Source organism: Stegostoma tigrinum, chromosome 9 (assembly GCF_030684315.1).
Source record: "Stegostoma tigrinum isolate sSteTig4 chromosome 9, sSteTig4.hap1, whole genome shotgun sequence".
Taxonomy (NCBI): domain Eukaryota; kingdom Metazoa; phylum Chordata; class Chondrichthyes; order Orectolobiformes; family Stegostomatidae; genus Stegostoma; species Stegostoma tigrinum.
In genome coordinates, this window is record NC_081362.1 from 15,646,345 (window position 1) to 15,665,820 (window position 19,476).

General features: G+C 40.4%; 1 protein-coding gene across 3 annotated transcripts in view; it reads right to left on the bottom strand.

Annotated features, from left to right (window-relative positions):
• Positions 1-19,476, bottom strand: part of memo1 (mediator of cell motility 1) — a 43,993-nt gene that overhangs the window by 5,707 nt on the left and 18,810 nt on the right. For 2 of the 3 annotated variants that reach the window (XM_048536937.1, XM_048536938.2), the window contains exons 4-7: positions 13,729-13,841; positions 7,472-7,583; positions 4,945-5,087; positions 1,147-1,223 (exon numbers count right to left, since the gene is read on the bottom strand). In XM_048536937.1, the coding sequence (XP_048392894.1) occupies positions 1,147-1,223; positions 4,945-5,087; positions 7,472-7,583; positions 13,729-13,841 (445 nt within the window). Of the gene's footprint in view, positions 1-1,146; positions 1,224-4,864; positions 5,088-7,471; positions 7,584-13,728; positions 13,842-19,476 lie in introns of all 3 variants that reach the window. The other variant, XR_009446123.1, reaches the window with a different exon arrangement.

The following is a 19,476-nucleotide window of genomic DNA, read 5'->3' on the forward strand; positions in this document are numbered from 1 at the left end:
CAGGGTGCCAGTGTTGAGGATTATGGTGGAGGAGGTACTGTCACCTATTCTTACTGATTGTGGTCTATGGGTCAGAAAGTTGAAGATCCAGTTCCAAAGGCAGTGGGGAGCTGAGACCAAGGTCTGGGAGTTTGGAGATGCATTTATTTACAATGATGCGTTGAAGATAGAGCTGTAGCTAATAAGTAGGAGGCAGACATAGGCATCCTTATCATAAAAAGTATGAGACCTCAGCCTCTGCAATTGCCTCCCCTTTACAGAAATTCCTTGGTCACAAGCCTGGATGTGTCCTCACCAGGACCAGGCACAATAGCCATTGTTCTGGTCTCGTGAAACACTCATGCTGACCCTGGGTACAACCAAACCTGCTCCTCCGATCACTGGTTTCCACACCCCCCCCCCCCCCCCCCCCCCAACCCTTGCTGCTTTCTGCAATCTCACATACCATGCCCGATGGAGCAGAAATGGTGGGAGATAGGAAACCTGAGACTGGGGGAGCTGGTGTGGCTTGCACGGCAGAGACAAAACTCTCCAATTGGAGAAGTAGCTCCTCACAATTCTCCCTTTCTCCCCACTTATAGGAGGTGACCGTTCTCAAATAAAAGTTCCCTAGTGAAGACATTTTCCGGGTTTGAGGGGAAAATTCGCCCACTGCTCCTTGAATTTTGACTGTTGATGGAAGACTTGGAGCAACTTGATCGGACAGTCATCAAAATGTTTTCACTTGTGGACAGACCAAAATTAGAGGCAATAAAGTCCAAAGAATCATGAAATAACTCCAATTTTGAAAAAAATCAAGAATTATTTAGAGTGTTTAAAATGTGGAACTTACTCCACTTCAGGTAATTGAAACATTTAACATCAAGACAATAAACAAATGGAGAAATTCCACAAAATTATGCTGATTGGTTAGATGAAGGAGGAAGGTGGGAAGCTTGTAATAAGCTGTAATAATAAACACTGCCATAAGTCAGTTGAACCAAAGGTCCTGTTACTGTGTTTTATGTTCTACGGTTCAGTGGCAATGGAATCGCCATGGGCATTTCATGTGCAGTTAATTGCCATTTCTGGCAGATAAACAAAGTTGGAACAAAAGGAAACTCAGCTGAAGATTTCATCCCTCAGAAAACACGACATTTGCCATACCATTTTATCCAAGTGCTGTATCGATCTGTAGATCTCCCCCTGACTCTCATCGTAATGCGTGTATCGAAAACGCTGTCCTGAAAAACAACAAAAGGTCAGAAATCTGAGGCAGAGGTCATCCAGCAGGCTTTAAACAGAGTTAGAAACATTATAGCCCTAATCACAAAAGAATCCTGCAGTTCAGTGGACTGAATATCCTACTGCTGTGCAGGCCCACAGTTCGAGAAACAATAACGATGTGACTCCTCCAATACTTTTATTGCCAGATTTTCTGAATGTATTTCTACATGTGGCTCTCAGTAACTCTATTATTCACTCTGTACTGAAACACAGGACACTCGTGTGGTCAAACAGTTCAAACCAGCAATCTAAAGACAATGAAAAAGGGTTCAGAAAAGGGCTTGCAAAGTAATTCTTGGCCCTTATTTCTCTGGTTTCTCAGATATCTCATATGATTGAAGTCTGGAGAGACAGATTAGACTAATCAACTCTGCCATTCTTTAGAGAGAACATTCCCAAACTCTCAGCCTCATTTCACGTTACCTGCACAAATCTCAGTTCCTCCAGCTACAGGATCAACGGCAGTAAAATTAATTAAGATGCAAGATAACAGGATTAAAGAATAGTTGAATACCATATCACACCTGAACAATAAGCATATTTAATAAAGGTCAAACATTGAATGCTGACAACATCCCAAATCTAAATGATCAATGTAGACACACCAAGAATTGACTAGACACCCATTCAGACCTGCTCCGCTATTGGTTATGATGATGGCTGATCATCCAACTCAGTCCCTGCTTTTCCCTTGTGTCCTTTGATCTTTTTAGCTGCAAGTGCAATATCTGATTCCTTCTTGAGATCATACAAATTTTTCACCTCAACTGCTTTCTGTGGAAGAGTGTTTCACAGGCTCACTACTCGAAGGAATTTCTCATCTCAGTCCAAAATAGGTTGACTCACGTCCCTAGTCTGTGACTCCTGGTTTTAAGATTTCCCCCTTCATCGGGAACATCCTTCCTGCACCTACCCTGTCTAGTACTGTTAGAACTTAATAGATTTTTATAATATCCCCCCGCCCACATTCTACTGAACTCCAGTAAATACAATCCTAAATAATTCAACCTCTCCTCAAACTTCAAGCCTGTCATCCTAGGAATGGTAAACCTCCACTGCACTCCCTCTGTGACACGAACATCCTTTCTCAGATGAGGAAACCAAAATGGCATTGAATACTCTAGATGTGGTCTCACCAAAACCCCTGCAGCAAGACTATTCCTATACTCTAATCCAATCACTAGTCAAAAAGACAATGTAAAAATAACTACCTGAATTTAGCTCTGGGCCACAAGGAAATTTGATTTTTAAATAAACAAACCCTTGATAATGATATTAATAATAAACTATTACACTAAACCTCCTTCATCAAGCACCCCACAGTCAAATATCAAATAAAGCTGTGTTCTGTACCTGAGCCGAGAGCAGTGTCCCCTACTTCAGACGTGGTAGCACCATTCTCCACATGAACTATATTCAGACTTTACAATGTGCCAATTAGTATTGGATTAGGGGTAGGTGGCTGTGTGCAATCAAGAATAGGTTGTGATCACACAGTCATTTCAGAGCTTGAAACAGACTCGAATCCCAGGGGTAAAAATAAACCCACTGTCTCACTCAGCTGCCCCTAGCTCCCAGTTGGGTAGCAACAGAAGAGAAGTGTTTAATAGCAATGAAAATGCTGTAGACAAGTACCAATCGCATCCAATTATACTCTTCCATTATGTGTCAGAGCTCAGACACTCAAAGATAAATGTGCTCTATGACAAATTAAATAAGCTTTATGAAGGTTAAGAAGGTTAAAACCTATTAATGGTATTGCAGTAATTGTTTAGCTTGATGGTTTATATTAATATTTTAGACGTAACTTTTAAGTTGGTGACCGAATTGATAAGATAAATTGAAAAGCCCTTATTAAGAAAGTGATAAAAACAACCCTAAAGTAAAGAACACAGAAATTTGAGCATTGACTCATCTCCAAGCTTTAAACTGACAGACGGGCAGAAAATGGTTAAACTGGCTCCATAAAAGATTTAAATTGCTTATGTCTTTTCCAGATGAAAAGCTGAAACAGTTTGTATACATGCAGGTTTCTTGATGGAGACAGCAATTCTGGAGAAAGGGCAATTATAACTATTAGAGATATAAATTATTCAGGTGGTATGCAGATCAAAGAGATATGCTGAAGGCAAGCTAGTTGATTTTCATTTCTGTTTGGAACCCCTCAAAGCATGCCAAGTTGTTACAGAAAGGGACTGTGGAGCTGAAGTTCCCTTTTTGTTTAATTCAGCTTGTTTTGTGCTCGCCAAAGTTAGCTGCAGATGTGGTTCTATTTGCGGTCTGTAGATTACCAAATCAAGGGAGCAAAACGAGATGAATATCAGCCAGGCTTGCACATTGAAAACAGAAACCACTAACCCTAATGTTTGTTCCACAGAATGCAATTGGGACCTGGACTCAGTTTGAAGGCTTGAGAGTTTGTGTGAGTGGAAACAAGATTTGCCTAGCTGAAAGCTGAAGTAAAAAAAACATGCAGTGGTTCTCAGAGTGAAAGGCAGTTAGCTCTGCAGCAGCCAATTTGGTGTATGCAGCGAAAAAACATCTGCCAGGAGATGGATATCAGCTGTGGGGGCAACGGCTGTAGAAAAATTAAGGGAGCTTAGAAGATCATTAGAAGCCAGGCACATTTTGGAAGTTCAAATCCTTAAGCAAGAATGCATAAAGCACACGCTTAAACTGAAGGGGAACAGTCCTGAGATATTTAAAGAAAATTACAGGTTTGCTGAGCCAAATACTAATGAAGGATCCCCAAGAAAATCCTTCATCTCATTAGTTGGAATGTTGAGACGAAATCCAAGAGATTTCTGAAGACAGCGGTTTCGCTTTAGGTTTGTGCCAGATGAATGAACCTTCAAGATTTTGTAGGTATGGGTAGAGTGGTGCTGAGAAGTAAGAGTAAAACTGGATTCATACTGTACAGTTATACATTATAGTGGTCCATTAGTAGTTCTTGCTATGTTTAATTGTATTTGCATATGCAATAAAGTTTGTTTTTGTTTTAAAACATGAGAACTTATCATGCAGCTGTCAGTTAATTGTTGGATGTTTGAATTTCTCCAAATATCAGTATTCCCTACCAGGACTGCACCAGGATTAAGAAAAATAGAAGACAAAAGATTCCTGAAGACTTCTAAAAGTCTTTTAATAATAAAAGACCAAAAAGGCAACAAAATACCACTTAACGAGCAGCCCCAGCTAAAATAAACAATTAGTATTTTCCATGCTCTTTATTTATGTACAAGCAGAAAAAGTAGAGGGGGAGCACTGAGCTATTAATTGTACTTGCCATCATAACAGAGACCCAACTTAGTTAGCCCGCTAATTATATATTCATGGCTTTTTTGTGCATTTTCATTCACACAGATTTGACTCCAATGGTTTAAAGAGGTTAGCGTAAAAACAGGAGTACACTGTGTACGCAGCTGGAGGATATGCAACATATCTTTATGGCTGGACTTGTGTGTAAGATATATTTATGCACGTGTGCACTTATGTTTGCACACTAGTGTGAGAAGCAGTCATTTAGGATAAACTCTGAACACAGATTAACCATAAATCTTAAAGGGTGGGGGGGGGGGGAAAAGAGAGGGTTACTTACATTAATGAAAATTACGCAAAAAAAATGTCCTTCCTCAGATTCCTTCCAAAAGCACCAATCCAGTCTAAATGAGTACATACCCCAGTGACAGAAATCTGACGAAATCACAAAGAGGTTTAGAGGATCGGCTAGGTATTTACTGAAGAGTTCCCCATACATCTGCTCTTTGGAATCACTCAGGGCTCCAACCAAAACAGGAACAATGGTTAACTCATCTTTTTGGCTGGTTAAAAATGGAGACAGACAGTCAGTTCAAAAAAAACAAAAATAAAACAAACATTCATTAGAAGTGAAAAATATCACCTCAGCATTTATCTAAATGTCTTGGATTACTCACCCAATTCTGTTTCAACAGCCATGGCTCATTTGGTTGCACCCCAAGCTACAAGATCACATGCTCAAGTTCCACTTCAGAGACCTGAGCACATCTAGCTGGTCACTGCAGGTCATCACTGAAGGAATATGGCACTGTCAGGGGTGTGGTCTGTCACACAAAAGCTTCAACTGGGGATCCCTCTCAAGTATGAGTCAACGATTCCACAGAAACTTGAAGAGCAGGAGGGGCTTGGCTGACTATTCTGGTTAAAATTTATATTCAACTGATATCACCAAAACAGTTGACCTGGTCATGTCACACTGCTGCCTGTGGGAGCTTGCTGTGCATCAATTAGTTGCCAGATCTTCTCCTATTATAATAGCAGCTACACTTCAGAGGTGCTTCACTGGCTGCAGGGCATTTTTGGATGCACAAAGGATGATTTCTTCCATTATCTTTGCATCTAATCAAACACTACAAACATCAATTAGGCATCCATGGCACATGCAACTGTGATCAAGGAAGTGCCACAGATCAACATCCAACAGGCCCGAGTGAGTAAAAGGGTCTAGGTTGATAACCTGTCCTGAAGAATGTGTAAGTCAGCTTCCTCTCAAAAGATTAAATTGAGGCATCCTTTTAGTAGAAGGAATGAGCTTTTACTCACTGTGTTACCATCTTTCACTAGACATTTCAATAGACTCTTCATTGGCAACAACTGTATCCTTGGGTAGATGGACAAATCAAGCCTTTGATACAACAATCCTAAATTCCACCCCAATCTTGGCCCATCATATGTGCACAGAATGGTTGAAAACTAAAACATTTGTTTCTACAGAATATCTGAAGCCTCTGAACTTTCTATGCTGTGCTAGATTCAAAATTTGATCCTTTTTTGGAAGAACGATGAGGATATAAAATCTACTATCTTTTAAAAAGTGAGGAAGGCCTGACCCTGTCAAAACTAAATGTCAAGAACACAACACACAGATCATAGCTGTGTGTTCACCACTTTAAAAAACACCAAAGCCGCTTCTGACATGACTGAAGCAAATGTTTCAAAGGGAACTTCACAGCTGGAAATCATAATACCCTGTACCAATGTCCTGCTGTTTTAACATAACTCGTGATTTATCACAAATACTACTACAACAGTCTGCATCAAGTCAGCAACTTCCAGGCAGTTTAACCTACAAAAAAAATGTTAGCCCAGGAGGACATACTAAATTTTATTTAAACAAGACTCAAGATGCATTAATTGCTGTTCTTTAAAAAGAGGCATTAGTACCAGTTCAAAGCTCTTCAGGATTTGCTGACTGAAAAATATTACACGATGCAGACAGGAAAGAAAGACAATTTAACACTAGTTTATCACCAGCCCAAAAGTGCCAATTTTCAATGATGTTGGAAGAGGGAGGTAGGTTTTCAAACAGCAACAGTGAGGAGAGATTAAGGAAACTGGGACCAGACAAGGAGCAGAAAGCCAAAGCATTATTGAAGCAATCTAAAAATAAAATGCAATACTAACAGCAAGCATTGCATTATTCTTAGAGTACTACTGGGCTCAAAGTGTAGCACAACATACATGGAGTAATCCCTAGGAACAAGGAGAATCCTTGCTCATGGCAAGAGGCTGCATGTCGAGCCTTTGAACACTGGGAGGCTTTTTAGCAGCAACTACCACATGGTCAATACAGTGTGGAGCTAGAGGAACACAGCAGGTCAGGCAGCATCAGAGGTGCAGGAAAGTTGATGTCTCGGGCCTAGACCCTTCATGAGGTCCCAGGGTCTAGGCCCAAAATGTCAACTTTCCTGCTCCTCTGATGCTGCCTGACCAGCTGTGTTCCTCCAGCTCCACACCATATTGACTCTGACTCCAGTATCTACAATTCTTGCTGCCACATGGTGCTGGCTGAACAGGAAACTTGCAATTAGCACCTGCCACAGGCCTATCAGAAACAATTTTAGCTTGATAATGAACTTGTCTGTTCAAGGTATGACATACTTCCTGTAGCCATTTAATTCGCAGGTGGGACTTGACCCAGAGTTTCTGACCCAGAGGTATGGAGATTACCACCGAGCCACCATGCCACTCTTTACAAAAGATAACAGTAAGTTGTCCATTCAGATTTGCAGTGAAGTCATACATTCTTTGTACAGCCTACTGCCTTCCAGCAGATAGCCTTTTCAACATTTTAGCTGACAAAGACACAAAAGGGGGGAGCTTGAATTTGCTTTACTCTAAATCAACTGCATGCTCAGTCACAATGCCAAACAGCTCAGTGGCTTACCTCTCCATGGTTTTAGCTGTGTAAGGCAGATGCATTTCAATACTATGTTCATCTTCATCTATCTGAATGGTCATCCGTTCAAACATTCCTGTCTTCCACAGTTCTCCGTAAACTGATGATTACAAAGGACAAACTTTATCAATTTAACATGATTTAATGTACACATGCTTTGTCACTCATCTGAGATGAGATGATCACAGCCCACAGCATCACAACTAAAATTTACAGATTTAAATCATGCAGAATGGACAGGAGCTGAATTGCTAAGCAACCAGCTGGACAGTGCATTTCGATACCGACGAATTTCTCCCTCTCTCTTACAAACCCAAACAGGAGAGTAAACACTATAAGTCAAAAGATCCCAATCTAATGTTACCCTCTCTGGCACCATGCTTAATTCTGTAGCAAAGTAAATAGTTGAGATGCTTAAAAATTCAAGTGCACATTCTGTACGACGACCAAAGCGTTCTGCAATTTAAGCTCTATACACGGCTGCGTCAGTTTTCAAACAAACAAGTCCGTGCTCTCTAATTTATTGATGCCTCATGATAGTTTGGCCATGTTACAGTGCCTGTTAGTATACATACCAGGGCTGCTGTGCAGAAGGACAGCAAGATCGAGCCGGCTGATTACCCACTGCTGACAGCGAATCATACCTAGCTTATTCCAGAAGTGTTCCACTGTTAAGTCCTTACAGTTTAACTAGGCAGGAGTTGCGTGATACTTGGCGACAATCCAATGGATTATCTTTTAAGCAACTGAAAAGTCAGTATTTTGTCTGCAGGTAGCCAAGCATTCAGCTTTCCTCGGCCATTAATAACACAGCCTGTGCAGGGGAGTCAGATAAATTCCTGTTCCCGGTGCCTTCATAAATCTCATCTCAGTGCAGATACTAACAAATCCTAGTAATCCGATATAGGATTTATCTACCAGAAAGGCAACAAAGCTGAGATGAGTTTTGCCAAATCCCTAGATTCATGCAGGACAATACTTTAAAGATTACATGGAGAGTCAAACATTCAAGGCCATTACTCTTGTGCAGGGAAGTGGGACTAGTGTAGGCAGTAGTCTATTTTTGGCAGTACGGACTCGATGGCCTCCTCTGTAGTGTATAATTCTACGATTCTATAAACAAGAAATAAGAGTGCAAAGTCGATGAGATTCCTGCGGTTTTGAGAACAGGTAGCTCAATCTCAGATGACCCTCAGCCAGGATCAAACGGCGAATATTCGTTAACACTTGGTTGGCCCAATGATTGATTTGAGCACTTATTTTCACATCAACAAGAACGTTTCGTTCAGTTTAATAAATTATGACATTAAGTTGCTAACCATGACTCCTTGTAAGAGCACTATTCCAGAAAATGAGGACAAGGACTCATTTTTTTGTTTTACTGCCTACCCCTTCTAAAGGTCCCATTGAGTTGGGATAGCAAGTGCAGGTGGTGTAGGTTATCCTGCAGATCACAGATGCTACCTGGAGGGAAACAGTGGAAATTCCCAAGTGATTTACCTCAGCTCTACCTAAATGAACAAGTGCCAAATGGACCACACTTAACTCCCAAATGGAATTGGCAAAGTCAGAACAAAATGGTCAATGAAACATGTAAATTTACTCTTCCCACAGGACTCAATGTCACACCCTTTGTATGAATCCAGTCATCAAATGGAAGAGGTGGCTGATTCATTCCCTTTCTGTAAAGGGCAAAGAATCTGGAGAAGGGAAGAAAGACAAACTTCAACTGGTTAAAAAAATAGTTACAAGACAAATAGGAATCAAAGTCAAACCATTCACAGGGTGTGGTTGTCAATGAGAACAAATAATTCCCATCACATTTATCCATCTTGCTTCAATATTCCTTTAACTCTTTCCCTTCATCCAACGTAAATCTCAATGAAGACCTTACATCTAATGTTGACAGCACCTACAGGAGAAGGCAAGCAGAGAACCTAAGACAGGCAGTCAGCAGCAGCAGCTATAGGACCCCTACAGTCTAAACGAAGGGAAGCAGGCAGCTAGGTGATTTCATTATTTACCTTATTGCGAAGTGATAGATTAATTAAAGACAGAATCAAGATGGCATGGCGGGTGACGTGATTGCAACTGCAGAACATGGGAGAGACTGGAATCAGTATGATCCAGAACAAATACTTCTGCATTAAGTATTTACTGCTTGGGCAGCTTCAGCTCAGAGTTTATGAGCTGGACAATGAACTACAAATAGTATAAGACATCGGGGAGGAGAACTGTTACTTTCCTCCAGCAGACAGTCAAACCCCTGAGAATAGGGTTCTCTTATTCGTTGACTAGTCAGGAAAAGGAGAATGTGGCTGAGTGCATGCCAGGGAGTGGGGCTTTGTAATTCTTCGCCAGGTTTGAGGTTCTTTCAGCTTATATGGATAACAGCAAGGGCTGCAGGATAGATGAGCTAATTGGGCACAACACAGAAAACCATTCAGGGTGGTGGTGAGGTGAGAAAGTGGGTAAGTTTTGCATGGTGATGGGTTTGGTGAAGAGAGGACAAGACGATGATGGGGAAAGAACACAAAAGAGGTATGTACTAATAGTGAGGGGGATTGACACTATGAAAAAGAGCGAGAGTCCAGAAAGCTGTGTTGCCTGCACAATGCCAAGTTTCAAGTCATCATCTTAAGGCCGTAGAGGAATTTGGAGTGGGAAAAGGAAGATCTAGTCACTTTGGCTCGTGTAGGTACCAATTACAAACATGACAAAGTAGACAGGGCTTTAAACGAGATAGCAGGGGCGAGGGATAGAATTTGGCAAGAGATGCTGAATCAAAGAGTATGGGCAAAGCAACAGAGAAAGACATTAAAATCATAAAGGATTAGACAGTAATAGGAAGGGAAAATATGCATAAATCTAAAAAAAATTTACAGGAACAACAAATGGACGAAACTAAAGGTTCTATATCTGAAAGCACATAGCATTTGAAGACAAAAACAATTGAACGGAGAATACAAAAAGAAATAAATGCAATCTGATAACCAGAGAGGCATGGCTGCAAGTTGGCATAAATTGAAGCCCCAAATACAAAAATGCCATTGAGGATGTACACAAAGCTCGGAAGAGAGGAGACGTGAGTCTGTTAGTTAATCATGACATTAATACAATAGAGAGGGATGACTTAACTTCACATAACCAGACTGTAGAAGGGGTTTGGGTAGAGATAAGAAATAATAAAGGCAAAACACCATTTATGAAAGTGGCACACAAACCACATGGCAGTATGGAGGAAAAAGGGAGAAATGTCACAGGTTTGTCCGAAAAGTAAGGCAATAATCATGGAGTTTTAATCTACATGTAGCTTGGAAAAACTCAGATGTGCAAAGGTAGTTGAGATGATGAGTTCAAAGAATGCTTTCTAGATAGCTCCAAAGAATAGCACATCCTGCAAACAAGCAGACAGCAGACTATTGCCAACCCCAGTATTCTTCAATTCTATAGGATAAATCAGTGACGTCAGTAAAACCAGTACCACATAATGAGATCAAATTTCATATTCAGTTTGAGACAGAGCTTAACATCATAAATATAAATAAAGCCAGTAAGAGGGCCCAAAAGCAAAGCAGCAAACATAGACTGTCAAATTAGGTTAACTGACGGTTTAATACAAATACTGTGGCATTTAAGGCAATATTTCCATATACTGATGGTAGATACAGTCCAACGCAAAATAAAAATTATAAAAGGAGGACCCAAATTGCATGGTTAATTAAAACAATTTTAAGATAGCATCTCAGTTAAAGAAAAGACATAATTAAGCAAAGTTGTGTGGCAGGTCAGAGGACTGGGCAAAATATTAAAACAAAATAACCTAAAAGGAGAGAAAAATTAGAGCACAAGCAAAAATTAGCTAAAAATATGGAAGAGTTTGTATTGCTCTGAAGGAACAAATTAACAAACTGAGCATCGGTGCTATAAAAACTGAATTATTAATGGGAATGGAAAATAGGGAGATGGTTATTAATTGAACAGGTATTTGGCATTGCTCTTCACTACAATGGATACAAGTAATGGCCCAGGAATAGCTGTCAATCAGGAAATGGAAGGGAGGGAGGAAGATGGACTCAGCAAAATATTGGAGCTGTGGGTTAACAAGTCCTGGGGTCTTAATGAGCTTGCTCCTGGGATCTTAAAAGAACTGGCTTCATGGCACTCGTGGCTTGATTTTCATTTTGCAAAATTCTTAAGTTTGCAGGAAGGTTCATTAGATTGAAAATAACAACTCCTCTATTCAAAGAAGGTACAGAAAGCAGGAAGCTTCAAGTCAGTCATCTTAATATGCCATATAGGAAGATATTAGAAGCTAATAAAGAGATCATGGCAGAACAATAGAATAGTTTATGGTATTCAGACAGTGTCAATATGGTTTCATGAAAGAGGAACCAGGTTTAACCAACTTCATTGAATTCTTTAGGGAAGTAACAGGTGTCATGGCTGCACTGGGACTTCCAGGAAGCATAGAACATAACAGCACAGTACAGGCCCTTCGGCCCTCGATGTTGTGCCGACCTGTCATACCGATCTCAAGCCCATCTAACCTACACAAATTTGACAAGGTACCACATATCAAAAAGTTCTTGCGGAAAATAAAAGCTTGTATAGATGGTAACATACTAGTATGGATAGAAGATTGTTTCCTGTTAGTTAAGGCAAAGGACTTTTCTCTGGTTGGCAAGGTGCAATGAGTGGTGTGCCAAAAGGATCAGCACTGGAGCCTCGACCTTTTACTTTTTTAAAAAATATAAATAATCTAGATGAAGGGACTGAAGGTTGTTGCTATATTGGCTGATGACATAATGACAACTAGGAAAGTAAGTTAAGCGGAGGATGCAAGAATGTTACAAAGAGATATAGATAGGATAGATGAGTGGGCACAGTATAATATAAAACTGTCAATTGTGGCAAGAATAAAAACAAATCTAAGTAATGAAAGCTTAAGGTGTTCTGATGTGCATGGGTATCCCGGTACCCTAGTTCTTAAATCGCAGAAGGTTAGCAGGCAGATGCAGCAAGCGATGAAGAGAATCAATAGAATGAAATTGTTTATTGCAAAGGGAATACAAGAGTGGCTTGTTATGGTTTTCTTATACAGGGCATTGGTGAGGTCGCATCTGGAGTACTGTGTACAATATTCATCTCCTTAGTTAAGGAAGGATACAAATGTATTCAAGAATGCTCTGAAAGTTTTTATCAGAAAGGTTTTATGTCAAATGGATGAGTTATTTTATGAGGAAAGGTTGGACAGGCTAGGTTTGTATCTGTCTGAGCTTGGAATAATAGGAGGCACCTTAATTGAAACATATGGGATCCTGAAGGCTCTTGACAGGGTGTATATATGGAAGGGATATTTCTGCTTATGAAAAAGCTAGAACTAGGCATTACCCATTTAAGATAAAGAGGAGGAGAAATCTTTACTGAGTGCCATACATTTTTAGAATTGTCTCACAAAAGGTGGAAGCAGAGTTTAAGGGAGAGATACATTGATGCTTGATGAGTGAGGGGATGAAAAGTCAGGCAGCAATGTGGAATAATCGGATCAGTCATGATTTTATTCAATGGTAAAGCAGGCTCGAGGGGGCCCCTAGTGGCCTACCGCTATTTCATACGTTTCTACGTTATGAAATGAGTGTTATCCGGTGAATCTGCGCCAAGTCAAATGTATTTCATTAAGATGGTAACTGCTGCTTTTATTTACAATATGTGCCATCTCAATGATATTAAATTCCATTGGTTTCTTTTCAGCTCATTTCCCCATCAACAACCCATTGCAACTTCTAAAGAATTAACAACACATCATACTTTGATTACATCTGCAAACTTCAAACTCTTACTCCAGTCATACATCCATCCAAATGGTTGGTATACATAGTGAATTGAAGAGGTCCCAGAAAAATGTACATGACACCACTATTCCCAGAAGCCTGTGACTCGTAAACTTTGCTCTCTAATCTATTTTTAGTCAGACTGCAGTTCTCTCCTTATTTTCAAACAACTTTAACATCTCCAAAAACCTCCAATGTAATAACATGTCGTTATAACCAGTATATCGTCACCTACCACACCCATTACATCACGGTAGGCAGGGCAGCAAATGAGAATTTAAAAGGAAACCCAATCCTTGATTTCGCTGGGCAGCAGGCAATCTTGACATCAGTTGTTTCATACAAGTTTTAAAAAACCATGCATAACACTTTGTTTTTAATCAACAGCAAAATCTCAGTATTGAAACTTACTCTTTTGATCGATGCGTAGATCATACAAAGGTGTTCTATAAATATCTGCAGTGGATAAAGCACAGCGAGAAAGAGGCGCATGGTGCGATGGTCCCAAGATAAAAACTCTGCGTCTGTGACAAAATTAAATCCATTGGTGAGTCTGAGCAATCAGCTTTCTTCTGACTTACTAAAAATTACAAAGTATTCAAAACAAAATTAATCAGCCCCACACAGTGGAGATTAGCAAAATGTCACAATTCATCTTAAGAGTTATCCACCCACCCTTGGGGTGCAGTTACTTGTTAACACTTCCAGTTTACTTTCCATTGAAATGCACAGAAACTGACTTTGCTTCTGATCGCCACAGGTCAACGGTCACCACAATTATTGTTGAGGAAAGTCATTTGGGCCACCTTATTTCATCCAGTTTGAGACTGCCTAGCCCTCCCAGTGTAACTTCTGATTACTTTGATTCCTGACATTATTTTCTCCCAATAACCCTGGCTGTTTTTAAGGACACATGAACAAGGAACACATGTAAGCCGCTTGGCCTTTGGACCCTGGTCCACCATCTAACAAAGGTCATTGCCAGTCTGATTTTCACCTCAATTCTACACTCCTGCATATCCCCAAATGATCTTTCACCGCCTTGGTAATCAAGGATCTAGCTACCTCTGCCCTAAAAACATTTAAAAACTTGGCATCCACTTCCTTTTGAGAACTCTTAGAGAAAGTGTTTCTTTATCTGTTTTAATGGGCACCCTCTTGTTCTTAAGCAAGAATTCCTAATTCTAGGTTCTCCCACAAGTGCAAACATTGTTCCATCATCTATCCGTCAAGTCCCCTCAGAATCCTGGGTTTCATTTAACTCACTTCTAACTCTAAATACCAGACTGCTCATTTTAGGTATTAATTCAGGAACTCTCTGAACTACTGCCAACGCATTTTCATCCCTTCATAAGGATGGTGACTAATAATGCACTAAGTAGTCCAGATGCAGTATCAATTCCCCGTAAAACCGAAGCATAACCTCCCTATTCCTACTTTCAATCCTTAGCAATTCTATTAGCTTTTCTAATTACTTGCTACGTCTGCATACTAATCTTCTGATTCATTCACAAGGAAACCCAGATTTTACCGCATCTCTCAGCTCTGCAACCTCTCACCATTTAGATCAAATGCTTTAATTCTTTCTACCAAAATGGACAACTTGACACTTTCCCACACTGGACCTCATTTGCCAGATCTTTGCCCAATCACTTAACCAACAATATCTTGAAGGCTCTTGTCCACGTTCAAAGTTCTCTATATTGATTTTACCCAATTAATGAGCACCTGCAGTTCATTGGAATAGAAATTTCCAAGGATAGCCCCTTTTCTTCATTTTGAAAAGGCCACACTTATTTTTATGCTTTCATTTACAGGATGTGGAGCAGTTGTCCTAATTGCTATTGAGGTGGTGCAGGTGAGCTGCCTTCTTGAACTGCTGCAGTCTATGAGGCATAGATACACCCAAGTGCTGTTAGGAAGAGAGCTTCAGATTTTGACTTGGTGACAATTTCCAAGTCAAGGTGCCATGTGGCTCGGTAGGAATTTGCAAGCGATGGTGCTCCCAAATAGGTCTTATCCTTCTCAGTGATAAGATCGTGGATTTGGAGGATGTTGTTGAAGGAGCCTTGATGAGTTGTTGCTGTTGCTGCTGCTACTGCACAATGACAGTGCAGGAAGTGAATGTTGGAAGATATTACAGGGAGCTCCAAGAGTGGCTGTGTTGCCATGGATGTTCAGTTTCTTGAATGTTGATGGAGCTACACTCACTTAGGAAAGTGGAGTGGTCTGAAGTCCCATCATATCAGATTCCACATCTTAACTGTTTCACTCTCCATTGATGCTGCCAGACCTGCAGAATTTTACTTTTATTTGATTATTCCATCATACTCCTGACTTGTCTTGTAGATGGTGAAAAAGCTTTGCAAGTCAAGTGGTTTACTTGTCACAGAATTGCTAGCCTCTGACCTGCTCATGTAGCCACAGTACTGATAGGCGTGAACCAGTTCAATTTTCAGTCAACAGTAGCTTTCAGGAGATTGATCATAGGGGAATTTAGCAATGTAATAACAGTGAACTTTTTGGGACTGTTGAATTCTGTTTTGAAGATTATTATTCTCTGGTATGTGTGTAATGAAAATGTTATTTGCCGTTTATCAGTCTAAACCTGACTGTTGTCCAAGACTTGCAGTTTTTGAACACAAACTATTTCAATATGAGGAGTTATAAATGGTGAACACCCCCACCTCTAATCCCTATGAAGGTCATTAATGGAATAGTTGAAGATGGTTGTCCTCAATTGAAAAGCCATCTTTTACATTCAAGGTACTGAGAGTTCGAGAAAGACTATGGAAAATCATTTCACAAGGGCACCACGTGTTCAATAAAGCACTACTGCTGCTGTGTGTGAATGCAGGATTTGGGCTCTTGGCTTTGTGATAACATTTGCATGGACTGAGCATGGACAGAAAACAGTTGGAATAACCAAGCCTTTTTCTGGTATGCAAGCATGTAACTAGTTAATCACAAGGATCAGGGCTTAGGCCTCAGTCATCAGCTGTATCAACGTATTAGATGGAGGAATAGAGTGTAATGCATCCAAGTTTACAGATTACAAGAGCTAAACAGGAAAACAAAGACTACAAATGGATGTATACAGGCTCAGGTGAATGGGGAAGAATGTTGCAGATGGAAGTGCATGAACGAAATTAAGGAAAATAGAAAAAACTGATCAATTTTATAATGGTGACAAACTAGGAAATATTGGCTGTCCATATTGATAAAACAAAGTTTAGCACAATAGTAGGAAGAGAAATGGTATGTTAGTGTTTATTACAAAAGAATGGAGCATGAGACTAAGAGATTATTCCTTATTACTGTAACTATACATGCCTTGTTGAGATTATACCTTCAATATAGTATAGCTTTAGTGTCAATGCCTTCAGGAAAAATACATTTGCCTCAAATGAGTGTAATAAAGATTCAAAGCACTGGTTCCTGGGATACAAAGACTTTTTTTTTTAAAATACCATTCTTTCATGGGATGTGAGCATTACTGGCTGACCAGGCATTTACTTCCCATCTCTAACTGCCCTGAGCTGGTGCTGTTCAGTTGCGTTCTCCAATCACTGCAGTCCATGTGTTGTCGACCCACCAACAGACTTGCAGTAAGGGGGTTCCAGATTTTTGACGTTGGAACAGAACAGACTAGGCTTACATTTTCTGGGCTTTAGAAGAATGAGATGTCATCTCTTTGAAAATAAGATTCTTGAGGGACTTGACGGAGATGTTGGGAGGCTGATCCCTTTGGCTGCAGCCTTAAGACCAAGAGGAAAAACTTATTTCAACAAATTCAGAATATTGGTAATTTTTTTTCCCCTCGAGAACTGTGGAGGTTCAGTGAGTATGTGCAAAATAGATCAAATTGACCTTTAAGCTACACAGGAAATTGGGCTATACAAAAATAGTGTGGAAATGTTGATCAGGACACCCAGCCAGAATTTTATGGAATAGCAGAGCAGCCTTGAAGGGCCAGATGGCGTACTCCTGCTCCAACTCGTGGTTTCATGAGCAGAAATGCCAAATTCCCCCACCCTGTACTCCTGTTAACCTTCCTGCCCAGCATCCCGACAAGGAAATAAGTCTAGATAAGCTAATGTTGGCTCACCAACCCTAATATCAACCATGTCTCTGTGGATCAACTACCCCCATGTCATGTCTCCCTCCAGAATATCCTATCACATGAGAAAGGCTCTCGCCATCTATCAGCTTATTGTGGGTGACTGCACTAACATCACAGGCTTGACTTTCTGAGAAGTGAGAAGTGCTGATCACCTTCCGTCTAAGTGAAGCCTGCCCAACCTGATAATGATTAAGGTGAGGCTCTCAAACATTTGTCAATACTCTTTTCTCCAGCATTTTCCCCAAAGACCTTGATCGAAGCTCGTTACCTCTCACTCAAGATCCTCATTTAGCAACGCACTCAAGCACTATCAAGAATTATAGCAACTGGAAGGCTGGGTCATTCTTTCAGATGATGCGGAGGTGTTTCAAAAAGCAGTCACCCAGTTTGTGTCTGGTCTTGGGAATGTAAAGGAGACTGCACTGAGAGCTCAATGAGTTTCTCCAGCATTTTCATTTTTTCATTTCTACCTCATTCACTCTTGTGCTACCCATTATCTTACAATTGTCTGACTCTTTCAATACTGGCTGAGCAGAAATTTCCTCAAAACTAAACACTGCAAAAACTGAAGCCATTACCATCGGTCTCTACCATAACGTCATCAGTTGTAATGAATATGTTTGACAGACAGGCAATCAATACAGATGTGCTCATTTTAATACATTGTGTCCAAATCTCTCATGGTTGTGGTACGATGCATATAATCACAAAAAAAAAATGAGCAAGAGGCCTTTCAGCCCCTCCAGCCTGTCCAGCTACTCAAGATTATGGCTGTTCCATCAAGCCTCAACTCCTCTTGCATGTCAGCTCAGCATAATCAACATCCTGAAGTTTCAAATCTACCTTCCTCTTTAAATACTTTGAATCATCTCATCTCCACAACTCTCTGGGATAGAGAATTCCAGATACTATCCTCTGGGAGAAGAAATCTCAGTTTTAAATAAGATCATGGCTAAAATGATAATCCTTAACTTTCCTGCTTTATTTCCATAACCCTCCACTGCCTTCAGGATTAGAACGCTCACAGCCACGACTAAAGAACCCACCCTCACCATCACATGGGGTAAAGAATTCCACAGGTTCACTGTCTTCAGAAAGCAATTACTCATCTCAGTCTTAAATGGGCCATACTGTACTCTGAAATTAAGTCCTCTGGTCATAGACTCTCCATCAAGGGAAAACTACCATTCCACATCTATACGGTCAAGTCCCCAAAGAATCTTGCATGTTTCATTAAGCTCAGTGCTCATTCTTTTATTTTCTAACGGGCACAAGCTCAACCGACAAAAGCTCTCCTGGAACTTCCTCCAGTGGCAGGATCTTTTTTTCCCTCAGATAAAATTACTTACACTGTGCTAGATGTAGTCTGACTATAACTTTGAATATTTTTAGCAAGACCTCACTAATTTTATGCACTCTATATTTTGCCTTTCCTACTGCCCACTGAGCTTGGATGCTGACACTGTGATTAATACATTAGGCCACCCAAATACCCCTCTGCTGCAGCATTTTGCAGTCTTTTCTCACGTTAACATTCAGCTTTTCTACTCTTCCTGCCAAAGCACAACCTCACATTTTCCTACATTGTAGTCTATCATGCTTTTGCCCAGTGACTTCACTTGAGAGAGAATATATCCCTCTGTAGATTCGTGTGTCAACTTCACTCTTTCCCATCCCAACCATTTTTGGGTCATCTGGAAACTTGGTGCTAATACATTTAGTTGTAAATAATTGTGGCCCTAATATTGATTCCTCTAGGACTCTAGTTACAGATTGTCAACCTGAAAATGTTGGTTGTCCTAACGCGTCTTCTATCAATTAGCTAAAAACCTATCAATATTAATATATTATGCAGCACTATTTTGCCTTAAGGAGCCTTATGGAATGCATTGTGGTCAAGATGGTAGCAGAGTAGGAAACGCCAATCGGAGATCCTCGGTTCCTTCTGTTTCCTTCCCTCTCTTTGGTCTCTCTGCGGGTGCCACCCGAGTCTCTCAGCGGTACAAGGGTTGGTCACTCGACAGCTCATGGTGGTG